General features: G+C 47.0%; 1 protein-coding gene across 1 annotated transcript in view; it reads right to left on the reverse strand.

Annotated features, from left to right (window-relative positions):
• Positions 1-22,923, reverse strand: part of LOC120064416 (plakophilin-4-like) — a 131,823-nt gene that overhangs the window by 39,430 nt on the left and 69,470 nt on the right. The window contains exons 4-8 of the mRNA XM_039014987.1: positions 21,518-21,552; positions 18,377-18,502; positions 17,777-17,979; positions 16,830-17,379; positions 2,758-2,952 (exon numbers count right to left, since the gene is read on the reverse strand). Of these exons, the coding sequence (XP_038870915.1) occupies positions 2,758-2,952; positions 16,830-17,379; positions 17,777-17,979; positions 18,377-18,502; positions 21,518-21,552 (1,109 nt within the window). The remainder of the gene's footprint in view (positions 1-2,757; positions 2,953-16,829; positions 17,380-17,776; positions 17,980-18,376; positions 18,503-21,517; positions 21,553-22,923) is intronic.

Raw genomic sequence — 22,923 nt, forward strand, 5'->3', positions numbered from 1 at the left:
CCTTTGGAAAACTCCAAGCGGCTGTCATGTGCCTTTTACTGAGGAGTGGCTTCTGTCTGGCCACTCTACCATAAAGGCCTGATTGGTGGAGTGCTGCAGAGATGGTTGTCCTTCTGGAAGGTTCTCCCATCTCCACAGAGGAACTCTAGAGCTCTGTCAGAGTGACCATAGGGTTGTTGGTCACCTCCCTGACCAAGGCCCTTCTCCCCCGCAGCCAGGTCTAGGAAGATCTTGGTGGTTCCAAACTTCTTCCATTTAAAAATGATGGAGGCCACTGTGTTCTTGGAGACCTTCAATGATGCATAAATGTTTTGGTACCCTTCCCCAGATCTGTGTCTTGACACAATCCTGTAGACAATTGCTTCGACCCCATGGCTTGGTTTTTGCTCTGACATGCACTGTCAACTGTGGGACCTTATATAGACAGGTGTGTGCCGTTTCAAATCATGTCCAATCAATTGAATTCACCACAGGTGGACTCCAATCAAGTTGTAGAAACATCTCAAGGATGATCAATGGAAACAGGATGCACCTGAGCTCAATTTCGAATCCCATAGCAAAGGGTCTGAATACTTAAGTAAATAAGATATTTCTAGTTTTTGCAATGATTTCTAAAAACCTGTTTTCACTTTGTCATGATGGGGTATTGTGTATAGATTGCTGAGAATTATATATTTAAAAAAAAATCAATTTTAGAATAAGGCTGTAACGTAACAAAATGTGGAAAAAGTCAAGGTGTCTGAATATTTTCAGAATGCACTGTAGGTAATGGGGGAAACTCAACTGGCACACCGCAGAAAAAACTCCCACTGCAAATATCCGGAAATATCACTAAAACTCACATTTGTCTTTTCCTACCAGCACGGACTTTGCTGCTGGCTGTTTTATTGAGGATTTGTTGACTTACTATGACTGTGATATGTGGTTGTCTCACCTTGCTATCTGAAAGGGATACTGCGAGATTTTGACAATTGACTACTTACTCAGAGTCAGATGAACCCGTGCATACCATTTCTATGTCTCTGCATGCAGTACCTGTAGACATGGTATCTACAGGTTTATTTGACTCTGGGTATGTAGAATAATATTGCAGTATCCCTTCAGGATGAATGCGGTAACTGTGAGTTGCTCTGGATAAGGGCATCTGCTAAATGACTAAAATGTAAATATAGAAAAGTGTCCCTTAATCAACAAAGTTATACGTTATGTAACTACAGATCAATTCTCATAGTTTCTTAAGTAAACAAAACCTGGCTACAAGCCACCACTTTTAAAGTCTACTAAAATAATGTTATAGGGGGGGGAAAAAATACTCCATCTCTAAAATGCTACAAAATCAGCATTGATCAGTATTTGCATTCTCGTCGTACCCGAGTTCGGCAATGTTCTTTTTCTGCGCCAGGAATCAATATTGCCATTTAGCATAAATAACCCTCGTTCTCACTAGAAATACACCAGAAACACTGTAGATAAAGAATGTAGCCGGGGAAAAGGGCCATTCAAATGTAATTTTACACCGTAACAAAGAGTGCTTGGGGATGAAATTAGTTTTTTCTTCTTCTAATGAGGCCCAAACGTCCTTTTTTCTATTCTTCTCAATATAGCTGGGCGCAAGCACATTATGGGCCCTTATCGTTATCTGAGAGGCTTCTTCTGAGCATCAATACCATTTATTACTGGACTCATGGGTCAGGGAGGATCTCAGGTCTGCTGAATAGAGGATGCTGAATTGGGTGAGTGCTGGAGGACAATGGAGGACAATGGAGGGACGATGAGGAGAGAATGCTAACATCCAAACACAAACCGCTGGCAGTGGTTGCGTCCCAGATGGCACACTATTCTCTATGGACCCTGGTCAAAAGTAGCGCACTAAATAGGGTGCATGCTGGGCATGCTGGGATAGCATGTCCTACTTTTAGGCCTGTGTGTGGACATCCTGCTGTCCCCTGGCCCCTCATCCCTCTTCTCATTATGAGTGTGACACACAGGTAATTGACTCTTTTGTGGCTTGAGTATCAGCCCATGCCTGTCTCCTCTCCTGTCTCAGCCCCATCTTTGACGGAGGAGGGAGGAAGGGAAGGATGGAGAGACAGGCTAGCATGCAGACTGTCTGGGCTGGATGGCTGTCTGGCTTGGGCACAAAGTGTTCCCGCGTGAGTGAGTGAGTGAGTGAGTGAGTGAGTGAGTGAGTGAGTGAGTGAGTGAGTGAGTGAGTGAGTGAGTGAGTGAGTGAGTGAGTGAGTGTGAGAGAGAGAGAGAGAGAGAGAGAGAGAGAGAGAGAGAGAGAGAGAGAGAGAGAGAGAGAGAGAGAGAGAGAGAGAGAGAGAGAGAGAGAGAGAGAGAGAGAGAGAGAGAGAGAGAGAGAGAGAGAGAGAGAGAGAGAGAGCGCATCTGGGCTAGAGGGGGGCTCTAACATATATAAACTATGACAGAATCATTTTAAATGAAGGACACTGCTCTCTCCTCAACTTCTGTTTCTCACTAATGCTGCCTGTCTGTCCTCACTGCTGATCAAATCTGCTTATTAATGCCTTGACACCATAATGTTTGCATTAGTGTACTCATCAGTGCACACAGAGATGACGATAGGGTTACAAAATTCCAGGAACTCTCTCAAAATTCCCAGGTTTTCCAAAAATCCCAGTTGAAAGATTCTCGGAATTAGGAAGGAATAAACAGGAAATCCGGGAATCCTCCAACCAGGATTTCTATGAAAGTTCCAGGAATTTTGCAGCCCTGGTCATGTGGTTACTGTACCTGAGGGCCCCCTGTAGATGGCGCTCTGCGAGGCATGGTTGAGGTCCACGGGGCCCTGGTGGCTGGGGCTGCGGTACAGGGGCCCATGGAAGGTTCTGTCCTCGTAAATGGGCGTGATGTGTCGGTCAGGGGACATGGCTGACCTCAGGTCCTGGCCCAGCTGGCTGTGCTGACTGGCGTACGAGCTCCGCATACCTAGAGGGATAGGGGAGGGAGGCGAGGGGGCGTAAGTCTGCATCCCAAATGGCAACTTATTAATGATATAGTGCACTAGTTTTTGGGCCCTGTTCAAAAGTAGGGCACTATATAGGGGACATTGCCCAAGACAGTAGTACAAGTTCAGGGTTAGAGACTGCCACCGGCCTCGTGCATCTCCCAGTGTGTCACCCCTAATCACCATTAGCATCACACAGTGACAGCACTGGAGCTACTACACAGCAGCACACACCACAGATAGGGACCCACTGCGATGATTCAGGCACTCTGGAATTGCTAGCGAGAGCTCAGAGAAAAACTCTGTGTTATCCGCGTTGGAGTTTGACATTTAAGCTGCTAAAGACTTAATTGAAATTAATTCATGGTTCATTTCCAATTCTGTGTAATGCTAAGGCAGTAGCTTTTTCAGTTTTTCATGCCACACCACCCCAGCTCTCATCTCCACCCTCTCTCTTAATGATTCAGCTTATTAGTAAACACACTCTCTTCTCTCCAGCAACTTAGCTGGGAAAATGTACTCTGAGCCATACTTCTCATTATACCTATCTGGCCTAGGAGAAAAAATATAGTGAAATAGAGCCCAAAGCCTCAATCACTAGTTGAAACCGCCCAGCAGTGAACTCAGCATCATTTTTCAGTATGAGCGGCCACACCTGGGAAGAGTACCAAATGGCACCCTATGTCATATGTAGTGCACTACTTTTGACCAGGAGCCATAAGGCTCTGGTCAAAAGTAGTGCACTACAAAGGGATTAGGGTTCCATTTGGAATGCAGACCTGGGCCTTGACAGGATAGAAGTTGCCTTCCCCATTCCCAGGCTTTGTAGTGAGAGAGAAGATATATAGGCTAGTAGAACAAGGCTGAGCCAGAAAAATGTCAGGATGTGGCCAAGCGTGTTTCTGGAAATGGAGAGGGGGGTTCTCTTCACCATAAGCTCATCTACCAGGGGGAAACCCCACTGATGTCAGTCAAATTACAAATTCACACCAGATTAATTACTATGACGATAGTATTTGGGGGAGTCGCAACGCACCATGGCTGACTAGCTGACTGACACGAGGGCCGGTCGGTCCAAATGTGGAACAATTTCAGCATCCCAAATAGCACCCTATTCTCTACTTTTGACTGGAAATCGATAAAAGTAATGGACTATACAGGGAATAGGGTACCATTTGGGACGCATCCCATGCCTACAGCAATTATGAAGCATATGCTGCTCTGCATCCACACATATAAATCCAAAGCTCCAGGGCCATGATGCTAACGCCACGATACTCTCCGATCCCCTCAGCTTCAGGCAAATGGATCCCACGCACATGGCTCCTGTGGATGTGCGAGTGACGTAACCTCGCACCAACGGGTCTTAACTCCCCTCAACTCGACTCCCCCAGCCCCAGTGCGAGAGAGACCGCAGTGGCCGACTCACTGAACACTCACTGCACACGACCCTCGCTTCAATAGAGCGGGCGCCGGTCCAACACTGCCCGGCGAGCTGAGGCTCCAAAGCTGCTCAACACTGACGCTGTCATGCGTTAACGAAATGAATTAGGGATTCTTATCGGAGTTCAAGACAGCGGAAAGGAATAAATAAATATGAAATATATATGTCTTTCTCCAGGAGAGTTGAAGCCCAGTGAGGCAGCTAGATATATACTCAGTAGCAGCACACTGTTCTCCTCCGCCTCAGAAACAGGACCAAATAAACATGACCTCTGGAGCATCCACAGTGTGCCTTCAGCTGTGGAGAGAGAGACCCGGGGGGTGATGATGCAACAGCGAGACCCCTGATAACCTCCAGCTTCGCACACTAACTAATGAACAGCTAAACGACAAGCCAGTGGAGAATAAACCCTATTCAAACAGTTTACTGGGCGACATGGAAAGCATAGCTAATGCCATCCACTAAAACGGTATTTCCCCGTGGGTAAGAGGTAGTGACATCTATTGCATTGCTTCAGAGAGGACGGGAAGGGAAAGGACTAAGGCTACACAACTCCACAAACTTTCTCAAAATTCCCAGGTTTTCCCTCCTGGTTCCCGGGAAAGTTCTAACTGGGATTTCTGAAAAACCTGTGAATTTGGGGGAAATTACAGGACATTTCCAGCCCAAGGTGGGACTTGTCATTGGCGAGGTTAATGTGTGCTGATGTGGCGACACACCCAGCAGTGGCTCAGTCAGTCAATCTGCAGCGCTTCAGACAAAGGTGTTCCTTCCGTCTGGCAGTAAATCGCTTCGGCTTCTCTTGTTTAAATGTTGCCGACTAGAGAGGGGGAATATCAATGAGCCGGTGTAGGACACCACATCACAGACTGCCACAGCCCAATAATTAGCTAAACCCATCAAACATAAGGAAGGCTTTCAGTAGAACTGTAGCTGGAGAGGAGGAGAGAGGGAGGAGAGGAAGAAGTCTCCCAGAGACAGGAGCATCCATGCATATCCATCCCGCTCTGCTCTGCAGGCTCTCTCTCTCCCTCCCTTCATCTCTCTCTCTCTCTCTTTCTCGCTCTCTTAACAGCACCATTATAAACCTTAGCACGCTAATCCCTGTGCATTTATTCTGCTTCCCTGGTGAAATGTAGCGTTCAGGTTCGGAAGCAGCTTCAAATTGTCTCTGAAAATAATATATGACTGTCTGTGATGAACATTCATGGCGTGTTATACTTGTTTAATGCTGCCTTAAACTCCTCCTGTGGCCCTAACAGATTGCACTTGGCAGAGGCCAGACGTACTGTAGGGAGGTGGTGGTTTGGCACACTGACTCCACAGAAACAAACATTTAAATGGATGCAGCTGACTTACATTCCTGGTCCAAAATAATTCTTGAAACCTTTTCCCAACAAGGGAGGAAGAAAAGCAAAATCCATGAAAACAATCTGTTCCGCTCCCAAGAAGAAGATTACACAAGTATGAAAAGCTGGAAGCTTTAACTCTACACCAGTGTTTCCGTGAACCAAAGTGTTTACGTTAGGCGTGGGCTGAACACCCCACCTGCATAGAGGCTGTTGATCGCCATTTCCCTTTGCTCTCCTCCAGTGCTCTGAAATTGACATCAGGCATAATGGCCAAGGGATGATTTGTCTTCATCTTCCAATTTTCATCAGGAGAGAGGAGAAATTACTTCCTGCCAACGCTGCAGCAGGTGGGGGAAGAGGAGGGGAGACCAGGGAGGGGGCGGATCGTGGTCTGGCTCTGGCCAGAGACAGAGAGGGAGAGAGGGCTGCAGCCTGCAGATTTCAGGCCGGGCTCAGGTTTCAACTTTCAGGTGGCATTTGTCAACTGAATGCGAATGAGCGAGGGCATGTGAACATCCACATCCCTTTTACTGCTACTGCAGAAATAATCCACAGGTCACACAGGCAGTTCTGGCCCAGATGACCACAGGAGAGCAACTGTGTCATGCATATATTTCATTTTGGATTGGAGATGCTTAATGTGAGCCTGGAAGGAGAGTTTACAGTCTTACCAGACATCTAGGTATTTGTAGTTATCCACATATTCTAAGTCAGAACCGTCCAGAGTAGGGCAGGTGAGGGCAGCAATCGGTTGAAGAGCATGCATTTAGTTTTACATGCATTTAAAAGCAGTTTGAGGCCATGGAAGGAGAGTTGTATGGCACGTTTGGAGGTTTGTTAACACAGTGTCCAAAGAAGGGCCAGATGTATACAGAATGGTGTCGTCTGCGTAGAGGGGGATCAGAGAGTCACCAGCAGCAAGAGCGATATCATTGATATATACAGAGAAAAGAGTCGGGCACAAGAATTGAACCCTGTGGTACCCCCATAGAGACTGCCAGAGGTCCGGAAAACAGGCCCTCGAATTTGACACACTGAACTCTATCAGAGAAGTAGTTGTTGAACCAGGCGAGGCAGTCATTTGAGAAACCAAGGCTATTGAGTCTGCCGATAAGAATGCGGTGATTGACAGAGTCGAAAGCCTTGGCCAGGTCGATGAAGACGGCTACACAGTACTGTCTTTTATCAATGGTGGTTATGATATAGTTTTGGACCTTGAGCGTGGCTGAGGTGCACCCATGACCAGCTCGGAAACCAGATTGCATAGTGGAGAAGGTACGGTGGGATTCGAAGTGGTCGGTGATCTGTTTGTTAATTTGGATTTCGAAGATTTTAGAAAGGCAGGATGGATATAGGTGTATAACAGTTTGGGTCTAGAGTGTCTCCCCCTTTGAAGAGGGGATGACCGCGGCAGCTTTCCAATCTTTGGGGATCTCAGATGATAAGAACGAGAGGTTGAACAAGCTAGTAATAGTTGCAACAATTTCGGCGGATAATTTTTGAAAGAGAGAGTCCAGATTGTCTAGCCCACCTGATTTGTAGGGTCCAGATTTTGCAGCTCTTTCAGAACATAAGCTGTCTGGATTTGAGTGAAGGAGAAGCGAGGGGGACTTGGGCAAGTTTCTGCGGGGGGTGCAGAGCTGAATGCCGGGGTTGGGGTAGCCAGGTGGAAAGCATGGCCAGCCATAGAAAAATGCTTATTGAAATTGTCGATAATCGTAGATTTATCGGTGGTTACAGTGTTTCCTAGCCTCACTGCAGTGGGCAGCTGGGAGGAGGTGCTCTTATTCTCCATTGACTTTACAGTGTCACAAAACCTTTTGGAATTAGTGCTACAGGATGCAAATTTCTGTTTGAAAAAGCTAGCCTTAGCTTTCCTAACTGACTGTGTATATTGGTTCTTAACTTCCATGAAAAGTTGCATATCGCCGGGGCTATTTGATGCTAATGCAGTACACCACAGGATGTTTATGTGCTGGTCAAGGGCAGTCAAGTCTGAGGTGAACCAAGGGCTATATCTGTTCTTAGAACTACATTTTTTGAAAGGGGCATGCTTATTTAAGATGGTGAGGAAAGCACTTTTAAAGAGCAACCAGGGATCCTCTACTGATGGGATGAGGTCAATATCCTTCCAGGATACCCGGGCCAGGTCGATTAGAAAGGCCTGCTTGCTGAAGTGTTTTAGGGAGCGTTTGACAGTGATGAGGGGTGGCCGTTTGACCACGGACCCATTACGGATGCAGGCAATGAGGCAGTGATTCCTGAGATCCTGGTTGAAGACAGCAGAGGTGTATTTAGAGGGCAAGTTGGTCAGGATGATATCTATGAGAGTGCTCATGATTACGGATTTAGGGTTGAACCTGGTAGGTTCCTTGATCATTTGTGTGAGATTGAGGACATCTAGCTTAGATTGTAGGACGGCCGGGTTGTTAAGCATATCCCAGTTTAGGTCACCTAACAGTACAAACTCTGAGGATAGATGGGGGGGCAATCAATTCACATATGGTGTCCAGGGCATAGCTGGGGGAACTGGTCGTCTAGTGCGTTGGGAACAGAGAATAAAAGGAGCAGATTTCTGGCCGTGGTAGAATAGATTCAGGGCATAATGTACAGACAAGGGCATGGTAGGATGTGAATACAGTGGAGGTAAACCTAGGCATTGAGTGGCGATGAGAGCGGTTGTGTCTCTGGAGGCACCAGTTAAGCCAGGTGAGGTCTCCGTATGTGTGGGGGGTGGGACAAAAGAGCTATCTAAGGCATGTTGGGTGGGGCTGGGGGCTCTACAGTGAAATAAAACAATAACAACTAGCCTAAACTAATCTAAACTAAACAGCAGTAGACAAGGCATATTGACATGAGGGAGAGGCATGTGTAGCCGAGTGATCATAGAGTCCAATGAGCAGCAATAAGTGAGTCTGGGAGCCGTTCGGTAGTCGCTACTATGCTAGGCGAGCTGGAGACATGGCGATTCAGAAAGCTAGCGGGCCGGGGATAGCAGATGGGCCTTTGGCAATGTCAAAGCCTGTTGAAACCTCCTCAGACGATTACGTCGGCAGACCAATCATGATGGATCGGCGGGACTCCGTGTCGGCAATAAAGGGTCCAGGCCAATTGACAAAAGAGGTATTGTAGCCCAAGAATTAGCTGGTAGACCTCTTTGGCTAGCTAGGAGATGGGCCTTTCTCGAGACTAGCTCAAGGCTAACTGGTGCATGCTTCGGGACAGAGGCGTTAGCCAGCAGTAGCTACTCAGGTTGCAGCTAACTAGCTGCGATAATCCGGTGTAATGATCCAGAGCTTGCGGTAGGAATCCGATGCTTTGGTAGAGAAAAAGCAGTCCGATATGCTCTGGGTTGATATCGCGCTGTGCAGACTGGCAGGTATTGACCAAGCTGAAGCTGGCCAGTGTCTGAGTTAACGGTGAAGACCGCTAGTAGTGGCTAACTGACTACTAGCTAGTAGCTAGTTAGATGGCTAGCTTCTGATGGGGGTTCCGGTTCTAAAGTATAAAAATAGCAGATCCGTACCACATTGGGTGAGGCGGGTTGCAGGAAAGTATATTCAGTCCGTAGATGGAAAGTGAGATTAAAATATATACGAAATATATACAAAAAAACTCAGGAAAACAACTATTTACATGGGACAAGACGGGACAAGACAAACACAGGTCCGACTGCTATGCCATCTTGGTTTCGGTATAAGTTGACAATCCAAGACAGGATTGTGTCGAGGCACAGATCTGGGGATGGGTACCATAATTGAAGGTCCCCAAGAACACAGTGGCCTCCATCATTCTTAAATGGAAGTTTGGAACCACAAAGACTCTTCCTAGAGTTGGCCGACCGGCCAAACTCAAAAATCGGGGAAGAAGGGCCTTGGTCAGGGAGGTGACCAAGAACCCGATGGTCACTCTGACAGAGCTCCAGAGTTCCTTTGTGGAGATGGGATAATCTTCCAGAAGGACAATCAAGCCTTTATGATAGAGTGGCCAGACAGAAGCCACTCCTTTGTAAAAGGCACATGACAGTCCGCGGGGTTTGCCAAAAGGCACCTAAAGGCCTCTCAGTCCATGAGAAAGGCCTCTCAGTCCATGAGAAACTCTCTTTGGCCTGAATGCCAAGCGTCACGTCTGGAGGAAACCTGGCACCATCCCTACGGTGAAGCATGGTGGTCGCAGCATCATCCTGTGGAGATGTTTTTCAGCGGCAGGGATTGGGAGACTAGTAAGGACCAAGGGAAAGTACAGAGAGATCCTTGATGAAAACCTGCTCCAGAGCACTCAGGACCTCAGACTAGGGTGAAGGTTCACCTTCCAAGAGGACAACAACCCTAAGCACACAGCCAATACAACGCAGGAGGGGCTTTGGGACAAGTCTCTGAATGTCCTTGAGTGGCCCAGCCAGAGCCCGGACTTGGTCCCGATCGAATATCTTTGGAGAGACATAAAAATAGCTGTGCAGCGACGCTCCCCATCCAACCATACAGAACTTGAGAGGATCTGCAGAAAATAATTGGAGAAACTACAGGTGTGCCAAGCTTGTAGCGTCATACCCAAGAATACAGGTGTGCCAAGCTTGTAGCGTCATACCCAAGAAGACTCAAGGCTGTAATCGCTGCCAAAGGTGCTTCACCAAAGTACTGAGTAAAGGGTCTGAATACTTATATACAGTGGGGCAAAAAAGTATTTAGTCAGCCACCAATTGTGCAAGTTCTCCCACTTAAAAAGATGAGAGAGGCCTGTCATTTTCATCATAGGTACACTTCAACTATGACAGACAAAATGAGGGAAAAAAAATCCAGAAAATCACATTGTAGGATTTTTAATGAATTTATTTGCAAATTATGGTGGAAAATAAGTATTTGGTCAATAACAAAAGTTTATCAATACTTTGTTATATACCCTTTGTTGGCAATGACAGAGGTCAAACGTTTTCTGTAAGTCTTCACAAGGTTTTCACACACTGTTGCTGGTATTTTGGCCCATTCCTCCATGCAGATCTCCTCTAGAGCAGTGATGTTTTGGGGCTGTTGCTGGGCAACACGGACTTTCAACTCCCTCCAAAGATTTTCTATGGGGTTGAGATCTGGAGACTGGCTAGGCCACTCCAGGACCTTGAAATGCTTCTTACGAAGCCACTCCTTCGTTGCCCGGGCGGTGTGTTTGGGATCATTGTCATGCTGAAAGACCCAGCCACGTTTCATCTTCAATGCCCTTGCTGATGGAAGGAGGTTTTCACTCAAAATCTCACGATACATGGCCCCATTCATTCTTTCCTTTACACGGATCAGTCGTCCTGGTCCCTTTGCAGAAAAACAGCCCCAAAGCATGATGTTTCCACCCCCATGCTTCACAGTAGGTATGGTGTTCTTTGGATGCAACTCAGCATTCTTTGTCCTCCAAACACGACGAGTTGAGTTTTTACCAAAAAGTTATATTTTGGTTTCATCTGACCATATGACATTCTCCCAATCTTCTTCTGGATCATCCAAATGCTCTCTAGCAAACTTCAGACGGGCCTGGACGTGTACTGGCTTAAGCAGGGGGACTCGTCTGGCACTGCAGGATTTGAGTCCCTGGCGGCGTAGTGTGTTACTGATGGTAGGCTTTGTTACTTTGGTCCCAGCTCTCTGCAGGTCATTCACTAGGTCCCCCCGTGTGGTTCTGGGATTTTTGCTCACCGTTCTTGTGATCATTTTGACCCCACGGGGTGAGATCTTGCGTGGAGCCCCAGATCGAGGGAGATTATCAGTGGTCTTGTATGTCTTCCATTTCCTAATAATTGCTCCCACAGTTGATTTCTTCAAACCAAGCTGCTTACCTATTGCAGATTCAGTCTTCCCAGCCTGGTGCAGGTCTACAATTTTGTTTCTGGTGTCCTTTGACAGCTCTTTGGTCTAGGCCATAGTGGAGTTTGGAGTGTGACTGCTTGAGGTTGTGGACAGGTGTCTTTTATACTGATAACAAGTTCAAACAGCTACCATTAATACAGGTAACGAGTGGAGGACAGAGGAGCCTCTTAAAGAAGAACAAGGTCTGTGAGAGCCAGAAATCTTGCTTGTTTCCACCATAATTTGCAAATAAATTCATAAAAAATCCTACAATGTGATTTTCTGGATTTTTTTTTCTCATTTTGCCTGTCATTGTTGAAGTGTACCTATGATGAAAATAACAGGCCTCTCTCATCTTTTTAAGTGGGAGAACTTGCACAATTGGTGGCTGACTAAATACTTTTTTGCCCCACTGTATTCCCAAGTGGCGAAGCGGTCTAAGGCACTGCATCTCAGTTGTAGAGGCGTCACTACAGACCCTGGTTCGATTCTAGGCTGTATCACAACCGGCCGTGACTGGGAGTCCCATAGGGTGGTGCACAATTGACCCAGTGTCGTCCGGGTTAGGGTTTGGCCGTAGTAGGCCGTCATTGTAAATAAGAATTTGTTCTTAACTAACTTGCTTAGTTAAATAAAGGTTCAAATAAATAAAAAAATAAAAAAATTGATATTTCAGTTATTTTTTACATTTGCAAAAATGTCTAAAAACCTGTTTTTGCTTTGTCATTATGGGGTATTGTGTCTAGATTGATGAGGGGAAAAAACTATTTAATCAATTTTAGAATAAGGCGGTAACATAATAAAACGTGGAAAAAGTCCAGGGGTCTGAATATTTTCCGAATGCACTGTATGTCACTTTGTGCCAGCTAGTTCCTTTGGGGGCAGCTGGGTGCGAGGCGGCATGGAGGTTTGGGACAGAGCAGATAGCCGATTTAGACAAGAGCTATTGGGCTTGAATGGCCAAAGAGACCAATCAGTTTGCAGACTTTACACCTTTGAGAAAGAGGTTTAAAAAGCCATTTGTGTCTGGGAGAGAGAGATCATCAGTCACCGTATGTGGATTATGGCCATCAGCACGAGAGAGAGAGAGAGAGAGAGAGAGAGAGAGAGAGAGAGAGAGAGAGAGAGAGAGAGAGAGAGAGAGAGAGAGAGAGAGAGAGAGAGAGAGAGAGAGAGAGAGAGAGAGAGAGAGAGAGAGAGAGAGAGAGAGAGAGAGAGAGAGAGAGAGAGAGAGAGAGAGAGAGAGAGAGAGAGAGAGAGAGAGAGAGAGAGAGAGAGAGAGAGAGAGAGAGAGAGAGAGAGAGAGAGAGAGAGAGAGAGAGAGAGAGAGAGAGAGAGAGAGAAAGAAAGAAAGAAAGAAAGAAAGAAAGAAAGAAAGAAAGAAAGAAAGAAAGAAAGAAAGAAAGAAAGAAAGAAAGAAAGAAAAAAAAAAGACACACACTAGGCAATACAGTGATATAATGGCCTCGTGGAGATTATTATTCTTGGGCCCTGATTTACAAAAGTTCAAGAAAGCAATGGGAAAGAAATGGGAAAAGCACAGACTTACTTGGTCCAGAAATGATAACTCTACATTTGAAGTCATTTCTCCACAGCCGTTTTAACTTCTGCCCTATGTGAATGGGGTTTTAATGCTTGTAAAAGGAAATAGGTTGAAAATGACGATCATTCTATGAGCAGAAAGGTGACACAGAAAACAACATACATGCCATGCTCAGACACTAATCTAGGGAGAAGTTGCCCCTAGACGCTGATCTTGGGTCAGTTTCGCATTTTCCCCACTAATAACCCACTAATAACCAGTATAACCAAAATGCCAAACTGACCCAAGTTCATTCCCCTGTAGCGAGGGGAAACTTCACCCCGGACCCAAGCACATTATGAGGGGAGGGCAACATGATGAAGTTAGAATTCACCTTGAAGGTCATCATTGACCAGGATGTCTGTAGATATCCAATGGCAGCAGGAAAAGTTGGTAAAAAAACACACACACATAGCAACCTTTTCATGATAGAAAACATGGATAAATATTGCTACTATCTGGGACTAAAGGCTGTGTATTGCCAGGGACCTCACGAGATGTATTACGATTCTCACGATTCCATATGTTTTGCAGTTCGATGCTGTGATTTTATTTGCGAGGGACAAAAGGGACGAGAGCAGGAGAGCACTAGCTCACGATTTAAAAAGAAGAAGAACCAGCTATAGGATGAAAAATACCAGAGCATTGGCAGAGGTACCAAAGAAAAACACGTTTATACTCGGAGTCAAGTATAAATGTCCAAATATATACTGTATATCGTCCAAAATAAAATCGGGATACGTAACTGTTTAGATTTTTTTCTCCCATCACTAGTGGGACAGCTGAAATAAGACAAAGTAACACAAAGTCATATGAATATTCGTTTAAAAGACGGGCACCATAAACCTCATATAAATGACGGCAGGCACTCAGTAAAATGAGATAGGCCTTGTACCAGAAATTGGCTGCATGCATTCTATATTAATCTGCAAAGCCGTCCATTATGAAAACAGGAATCATTTGTAACCCCTTCTTTTATAATCCCTGTGCCTCGGAATAGCAGCCATTTTCATAATCTATCTACATGCTTATCTCCAGTAGATACCTAAAGCAGCAAAACGAGGAGTACTCAGGCTAAAAGGAAGAGGACAAACGAACATACGTTGACCCGTTACTCTTACTGTAGTGATAAACGTCTGGCCCACAATAGCAGAGAATCAGGTTCCACTCTCTTCGAACAGCCCAGAGAACGAATGCATGCTTGGTTTCTAGCTTTGAGTTGAACAGGCTCTCCAACCCTGTTCCTGGAGCGCTGTCCTCCTGTAGGTTTTCGCTCCAACCCCAGTTGTAACTAATCTGGTTCAGTTTATGTGCTAGATTAGGGTTGAAGTGAAAATTTACAGAATGGTAGCTTTCCAGAAACAGGGTCGGAGAACCCTGCATTAAACCGCTATGTTTCATACAAGAACGCCTCAAAATATCAGAAATTATTCTGGAGTGGTGTATCCTTAATGGCACCCTATTCCCTATATAGTGCACTACTTTCAATCAGGGCCCATAGGGCTCTGGTCAGAAGTAATGGAATATGTAGGGAATAGGGTGCCATTTGGGCCGTAAGCCACCTCTTATTACACTTTCTGAAGTTGCTGGGCCTTGTTTCCCATACTGCTTTGTACCAGGAAGAGAATCCCCTAGTGTGAGAAAATTATAGAACATAATTTCATTTCAACTGTTTTGCACCACAGGGATCTTTTCTTCCAAAGAGGAGCAAAAACTCGAAAGAAAATGTCTGATAACACGCACCACACAACCCTCGCGTCTCCAGCTCATTTCTGATGCAGTGGAAGAAGTAAAAGCCTCGGCAGCAACAGAGGACAATCATTCTAGAATTCTTGCAGCATTCTTTCTACAGACTCCCTGTCAAGCAGCTAGTATTTACGGGGGTTTGAAATGTCAAGTCAGACTCCTATGGCTGACAACCGCGACGAGAAATTACAACAGATCTATCAATCAACACACAACATATGAATTACTTAGTGGAGCTGTCAACCAGAACACACTGATTCATCTCAGGGGGAGGGCAGGCAGGCATGCTGGCACCCTTCTTCATTTTAAATGAACTTGACAGGAGAAACAAAATCGAACTTGACTTTAACGCACCTATCTTATTTATGCAATTGGGATAAAATCGGATAACGTACACAAAACAACAAAGTCGAAACAACAGCTTTGTCTTTGGTATGTCAAGACGTTATTTCTAGAAGCCCCAGTCTATTTTCTAGTACCTCTAGCTCTAGGAGTTTTTCCGCAATGGATGGAAGACTATTTGCATTCCTTCTAGTGCAATGGCAGTATATCCAACTTTGCGAGTGGATGGATGGATCGTGCCAAACCCTCTGGCGTTTCCCTTCAAACAGTGGCCTGTGGTTTATGACGCAGTCTACATGAGAGAGAGAGGGGCCTTGGCCCATTCCACAGACTGACATGGCCCGCGTCCCGAATGGTACCTTATTCCCCATATAGTGCGCCACTTTGGACCAGAGGTTGACCAGGGTCCATAGTGAGCTGGTCAAAAGTAGTGCACTATGTAAGGAATAGGGTGCTATTTGGGACGGAGACAATGGCTCCCCGGGCTGTGTGCAGTGTCTCACTGTGTGCTGCAGCATGCCAATGGAAAAGCATTGACAGCAGCGCCACAGACTGGAGTGGAGAGGACGTTAACATACTTATTGTCAGAACGGACTCAATTCACCGGGGCACGGACTCTGCAAGGTGTCAAAAGCGTGTTGACTCCAATGGTTCCCACAGTTGTGTCAAGTTGGTTGGATGTCCTTTGGGTGGTGGACCATTCTTGATACCAGTGGAGGCTCCTGAAAGGAGGACGGCTCATAATAATGGCTGGAACGGAGCGAATGGAAACCATGTGTTTGATGTTGTTGATACCATTCCACCCATTCCCACTCCAGCCATTACCACGAGCCTGTCCTCCCCAGCCATTACCACGAGCCTGTCCTCCCCAGCCATTACCACGAGCCTGTCCTCCCCAGCCATTACCACGAGCCTGTCCTCCCCAGCCATTACCACGAGCCTGTCCTCCCCAGCCATTACCACGAGCCTGTCCTCCCCAATTAAGGTGCCACCAACCTCCTGTGCTTGATCCACACGAGAAGCTGCTGAGTGTGAAAAACCCAGCAGCGTTACAGATCTTGACACAAACTGGTGCGCCTGGCACCTACTACCATACCCCTTTCAAAGGCACTCAAATATTTTGTCTTGCCCATTCACCCTCTGAATGGCAGACATACACAATCCATGTCTCAATTGTCTCAAGGCTTAAAAATCTTTCTTGAACCTGTCTCCTCCCCTTTATCTACACTGATTGAAGTGGATTTAACAAGTGACATCAATAAAGGATCATAGCTTTCACATGGATTCACCTGGTCAGTCTAGTATGTCATGGAAAGAGAAGGTGTTCCTAATGTTTTGCTCACTCAGTGCATATAGTGCACTACTATTGACCAGCGCCCTGTTTCAAAAGTAGTGCACTATATAGGCAATAGGGTACAATTTGGGACGCATCCATTATATCCTGCCCTGTGGAGGCATGCATGTATTATCTGTAGGGAGAGTAGACACTTGGAGAGAGTGAGCACACCCAATCTATATAGCCTTCTGGGTATTTGTGTACAAAGGGGAAGGCATAAGAATGGACCTGTGAGGTTGTCAGGCCGTGGGATCATCCTCTCGTAGACGTCATAGTTCTGGGCTCCGTAGGGGTCTGAGTCGTGGTGGATCAACGAGCGAGGCAAGGTGGAGCCATAGTGCTGGGGCTGGGCCGTCATGCTGGAGCGCACCGGAGACGCCGACGACCCCACCGGCTGCTGGGTGAGGGGGCCGTCCACCATCGTTAAGGGGGACCCCATGCGCCCTGATGCCGACCCCAGGTAGGGCGAGGTGGCGCGGCTGGCGCTGCCCGAGCGGGAGTTGGCGCTGCCCATGCGGCGCAGGGCGGCGGGGGAGCTCTTCTGGGTGTTGAAAGGGGAGCCGGCGCGCTGGGCTGAGGGTAGGGTGGTGGAGAAGATACTGGACAGGGGCTTGGGCTCCGTCACGATGGGGGAACCGTAGTTGCTACCCATGGTGGCCCTCAGGGAGCCGCGAGAGGGGGACACACTGCTGCCGTAGGCCGGGGACTGGGTCCTGGAGGGCACCGAGCTCACCCTCCTCATGGCTCGACCCGGCGCTGCAGCGGTTAACAACGGAGCCTGCCAGGACAGACAAGGAGAAAGTACTGAGCAACCAACACACGTTTTAACTTCACGTTTAATAGAGCCGTAAAATCTTTTTACGGTGATCTCCATTAGACATTCAACAAATATCTATGTCTATATATATCTATATCTCTGTCTTTTGGGAGTATTCTAGGTTCTATTCATCTCTCTTTTCTCTAACTTCCCCCTCATCTCCCTGTGACTGTGTGAAGCCGGCAGTAGCATCTGTGTGCTCAACAGCAGTCAGTGTCTGAGTCACGACCATAGAGATGTACTAGAGAGCTCATCTCCTATCGCCGCCATTTCCGCTTCTGTGATAGCATGCGACCCTCTATCCAACTCTATGGTCGTGGCTGCCGCAGACGGTGTGCCCTCTGCTCCGTGTCCGTACCTGGACCTGGGCTTGGCCCTCAGCCCTGGCATTCCTCAGGAGGGTGGAGGTGCCGCCTGTGCCCGGGTACGAGTGCTGCATTCTCAGCTCGGCCTTGGCCAGATTATTCTGGTTCTGGCCGCTGTAGTAGCTGCTGGCATCCTGGTAGCCACTGTCTGAGTACGAGTTCATCTGGGTGGAGCTGCGGGAGTTCCCTGTAGACCCTGAGAGAGAGAAGGAGAGAGGAAAGGAGGGAGAGAGGGACAGAATGAGAGAGAGAAACATAGAGCGGGAGGGGAGAGAGAGGGAGAGCGGAGAGAGACAGTGTGAGTGTCCTTAAAGCACTACATGACCTTTAGCTAGTCCACACAGTGCTAATGACCTCACACAGTGGCTGTTGTCACCTCCCTACCCTCCACACTGTAGAATACACTGACTCCTTCAAACTATACAGAGAGGGAACGAGGGAGACAGAGAACGAGAGAGAGCAAAAGAAAAAGAGAAAGACAGGAGAAGAAAAAAAGAGAGGAGGGGAAGAGAAAAAGTGCAAGAAAGAGAGAGAGAGAGAGACAGAGCAGCACCACAGTGGAACACGAGGCTGCATTAGTAACAGACCCTCACTTTCATGGAGCGAGGTCTGCTCTGGGGAGTAGAGGACCACCTGCTCCTGCTCTGTTCTGAGGCGGTAGGTGGGCGACTGAGAGCTGTCCGTCACCCGAGACTTGGACTCCCCCGAGGTCGAGGCATCTGGGAAAGGGAGAACGAAGTCAGTGTTGCCTGTGTGGTCCAGTAGGTAGAGCATGGCAACGTAAGAATTGTGGCTTCAATCCCCACTGGGGCCCACCCATAAGTATATGTACCAATTGGAAAATGTAGTGTACACACTATGTTAAGTCACTTTGGATTTTTAAAAAGTCTGCTAAATGGCATATATATAGCGGTATACATATGGAGGAGCAGAAAGCAGTCCAGTTGCAGGAGAGGTTAAATAAAAGTTAAAGGATTTTGCTTCAGGGCAATAACATCAATTCCACCACATTCCTTTCACACTCGTGTAAAATTGTTCCATTTTGTTATCATACTAAGACATTTGTTGTGCTCCTATTTTGCGGTGCCAGGACGGACACTGATGGAAATCCTCCCTCGAAAACGGTTTCCAAACTATAAAGTTTCCCCGGGTTCCGTCCCAAACGGTACCCTATTCCCTATGCAGTGCGCTACATTTTTACCAGGGCCCCATAGGGATATATAGGGAATAGGGTGCGATTTGGTACACACACCATGAAAACAGCCAGTGAGGCGAGGAGGAGGAAGAATTACACCAGTAATGTCTCTCATAGGCTGCTGCCCAATGTTGCTCCGCAATCAAAATCGAGTTAAGCGCGACAGGTGTGAATGAGCTCCGCTGCAACAGCTGGAACATTGGGATGCACGCATTGGCAGTGAGCTAGAGAGTCAGATCTGGAGGGAGGGGCCTTGTTGGCTGGCATACATGTATGGATGAGGAGGGAGGCTGAATTTCACGGAGAACCAGACCTCTGTTGTTCCTCTCTGGAGCGGCTGTTTGCACAGATCTGTTAACACCGACGCCTACCTTGTTTGGCGGCCTGACGGCTTGTGCTCCCACTTGTGTCTCAGCCACCCGTTTCTTTGCTAGGGGTCCACCGTCTCTGCTCGACGCCGCAGCCTCTAGGGGTACGGATTGGCTGGAACTACGGTACCTCAATAAATTCTGCTGCTGCAATTATTATGGCGGATGTAAAATTACCTCTATTTCACTGAGCGCTGCGAGGCGGACACTTAAATCTTTCAAAAGGCCACATTCGCCGTGTGACTGAATTCCATGGCGGAAAACGTCATAAAAGAGGAGGATAAAACAAAATTGTTAAAAGCAGAATTCACAGAACAACAACGGGAAATGATCGGATAGGGGTGTCGCTTCTGCCCAAACAGCAGCTGTATTCCCCACAAAAACAACCCAGTGGGCAAGGTCTATTCCACCTTCGGTTCAATGTGGGTTAAACCGCCGTGGAAACAGCATTGATTCAACCAGTCTGTGTCCTGTGCGAAGCTTCACACTCCCCTTCCTGCTTCACACAGCATATTAGGAGGAACTTTTTAGACAGTAAACCTTTCTGCCGTTTTATTTGTCATTTCTGCCCTCAGGGCATCTTCACTGAGCACAGAACCTGTTTGAGAAATGAGACTGTACTCAATGAAAGAGTGTTACATCCCTCCGTCCATCCTCCTGAATCATGGGATTAAAGTGTGCATCCGTCACAAAGGGCTCTGGTTAAAAGTAGTACAGTATATAGGGAAGTAGGGTGACATTCGGTACACAACCTGTGACTGTGCCGCCCCAGTGCTCGAGGTGAACGAAAGCCTATCTCCACAGCAACACTTCCTACTTTAATTGACAGCCTGGCGACTGGCGAATGGGACGTGAGCCCGGGAGGGTAATAAGCAGCCCAGCCAGACATAGTCATTATCCTCTACAGCAGCACACTGCAGCTCATTCCACTGCAATCACACTCTCTCACCCATAACACTTTGCGTCTGCGTCCCAAACGGCACCAAATTCCCTATACAGTGCACCACTTTTGACCAGGGCCCAGAGAGCCCCCGTAGGGCTCTAGCCAAAAGTGGTGCACTATAATGGGAGTAGGGCGCCATTTGGGACGCAGTCCTCCAACTTAACATAATGCAGGGTGGAGGAGTTCCAATCTAAGGAAGACAAAATAATACCCTGTGTATTAACTCACACCATTATGGCTAGACAGTTGATTAAAACGCTGAGCAAACAACAGTTCTCTCTCCTCAGCCACACAGCCTGTCTCTCACTTAATATCAATAAACGTCAGCTATCATTTCTGCTTCACATTTGGATTAAAAAAAACACATTACCGTGGCTAACGACGATTTATCAACTACAATAATGAAATCAATACTCATCCAAATAGTATGCGTCCCCAAATGGCACCCTATTCCCTATATAGGGCACTACTTTTGACCAGAACCTTATGCATTCTATTCTAGAGAATAGGGTGCCATTTGAAACCCATGTGCTTGTTGTTACTGTATCCCTCTGCTAGTAATTCTTTTCAGCAACAAACCAACTGGAGCGAGTGAAAAATGTGAAACCATACCGCGACAAGCTATATTAACATTCCCAGTGCATATGTACAATCATAACCCCATAGGGTCCCTCTGACAAGATCCGCAATAAAAGATGAATGACGACCGCGCCGATTCACTTAGTTCCATTATACCGCTAATAAGCCATGAAAGACATGCGTAAAATGCACTTCATCAATTCCAGCAGCGGCGGCAAAGTGTCTGGGGATCCGTTAAGTATGTGACAATAAAAACATCTATTTCTTTATTTTTTGGGGGGAGTCATCTCAGGGAGTTGGAGAGGAGGAAAAGTGGGAAAGTATTCGGGTTTGAGAGGGTGGGATTAACGCGAGATAAGTATCCAATTTGAAATGTGCCAGAGGAGGCTGTTATCAATACAGTCAGCAGCCGTACGATATACATTATCCATGGCATGGGATAATGGTATGCTTTTTAATGTTTAAAAAGAATAAGTGTGTCTACATATGGTGATTGGTGACATGGGATGCATCCCAAAGGGCACCTGATTCACAAGTGCACTACTTTTGTCCCATAGGGCTTTGGTGAAAATTAGAGCACTATAAAGGGAATAGTGCGCCATTTGGAACAGTGGCATGGTGTAGGTAAGGAAAGATGAGCAGTCCTTACCTGCAGATCTCCAGGGGAGAGACTTCTCAGACGAGCTGAAAGACAAAAACAGAGAGGAGGAGGAATTAGAGAGGACTGACCCCGTTCTGGTTCCGGATCTGGTCGGCGGTCCATCAGTTGAGTATGTAGGGCCTATTCAACTGTGCTTTAGATAAATGTGTGTCTCAAATGGCACCCTATTCCCTATAGGGCCCATAGGACTCTGGTCAAAAGTAGTGCACTATGTAAGAGGATAGGGTGCCATTTGGGACCTGTCAGAAATGGAATGGCCCCTCTTAAGTGCGGATGCAATAATGGACCGGACGAAACACAGAAAGAAACAGAGAGAATTGTTATGGCAGTGCAGAATATGCCTCCATACACATAAGAAGTGTACAACCAAAAATGGAAATGAAATTCTTTCCTCTCTAGCCTCTCTAGTTATGAAGGTGATCTTTCCTGCCACGACAGACAGAGTATGAGTAGGATCATCCTTTTCCCTGAGGTTTGCGACGGTTATTTTTCATCCTCGTCGGTGCTTGAGAAACACACTTTGCGAATAAACGGAAAAGGTCAGGTTTGGCAATTCATCCTGGCTGAGGCTCTGAGGCTGTAGCGCAGCGCTGGTACAGTAAATAGAAAACATATTGATCTCGCGGCAAAAATGCCAATGCGCCGCCGGGGATAAAACATACAGACGGAAGCAGGCAAGCATGACCTGCGTACACACACCTGGACGCACAGGCATGGACAGACGCACACACAGATGGATGCAGATACACAGACACGCGCTCACACGTACACACACATCTGACCGCTCTGATTTACTGCATGTTGAGCGTACACATATTTCTCAGCGATAGAGCAGCAGTTGTCTCCCAGGAATAATGAGGTCGGCCGGAGAGAAAGTCCATTTTAAAAACACATCATGGTCCTCAGACAAACACTGAGGCTGAGTCCCAAATGGAAGCCTATTCCCTGTGTAGTGCACGACTTTTGACCAGAGCCTGCTGGGAAAGCAGAGCCAAATGGATCTATAGGCGGGGAGTGTGATGGATGGCGGGGTCAGTCGTGCCTGGTCCTGGATCCGTGGAAGCAGGCGGGCAGCTCAAACGCTGCTGTAAATCTCAAATGGCACCCTATCCCCTATACAGACAACTACCTTGGACCCGGACCTCACTAGACTGGTCAAAAGTAGTGCACTATGTAGGGAAAAGGGTGCCATTTGGGACGAACTCTCTGTCTGGGAGAGGAATTGTGATTCATTCTTCTCGTCAATGAAAGCGGTCATAACACTGGGCCCTGAGTAGCTCCCCTATTGCAAACCTCAGCCACTTCAACATGACTTTAAGGGAAGACCTCTCAAAGCACAGAAGAACTAAACTAAAACACACTGTAAAAGGTTGATCTAACAGCTACCTGGACCC

Source organism: Salvelinus namaycush, chromosome 19 (genome assembly GCF_016432855.1).
Source record: "Salvelinus namaycush isolate Seneca chromosome 19, SaNama_1.0, whole genome shotgun sequence".
NCBI lineage: Eukaryota > Metazoa > Chordata > Actinopteri > Salmoniformes > Salmonidae > Salvelinus > Salvelinus namaycush.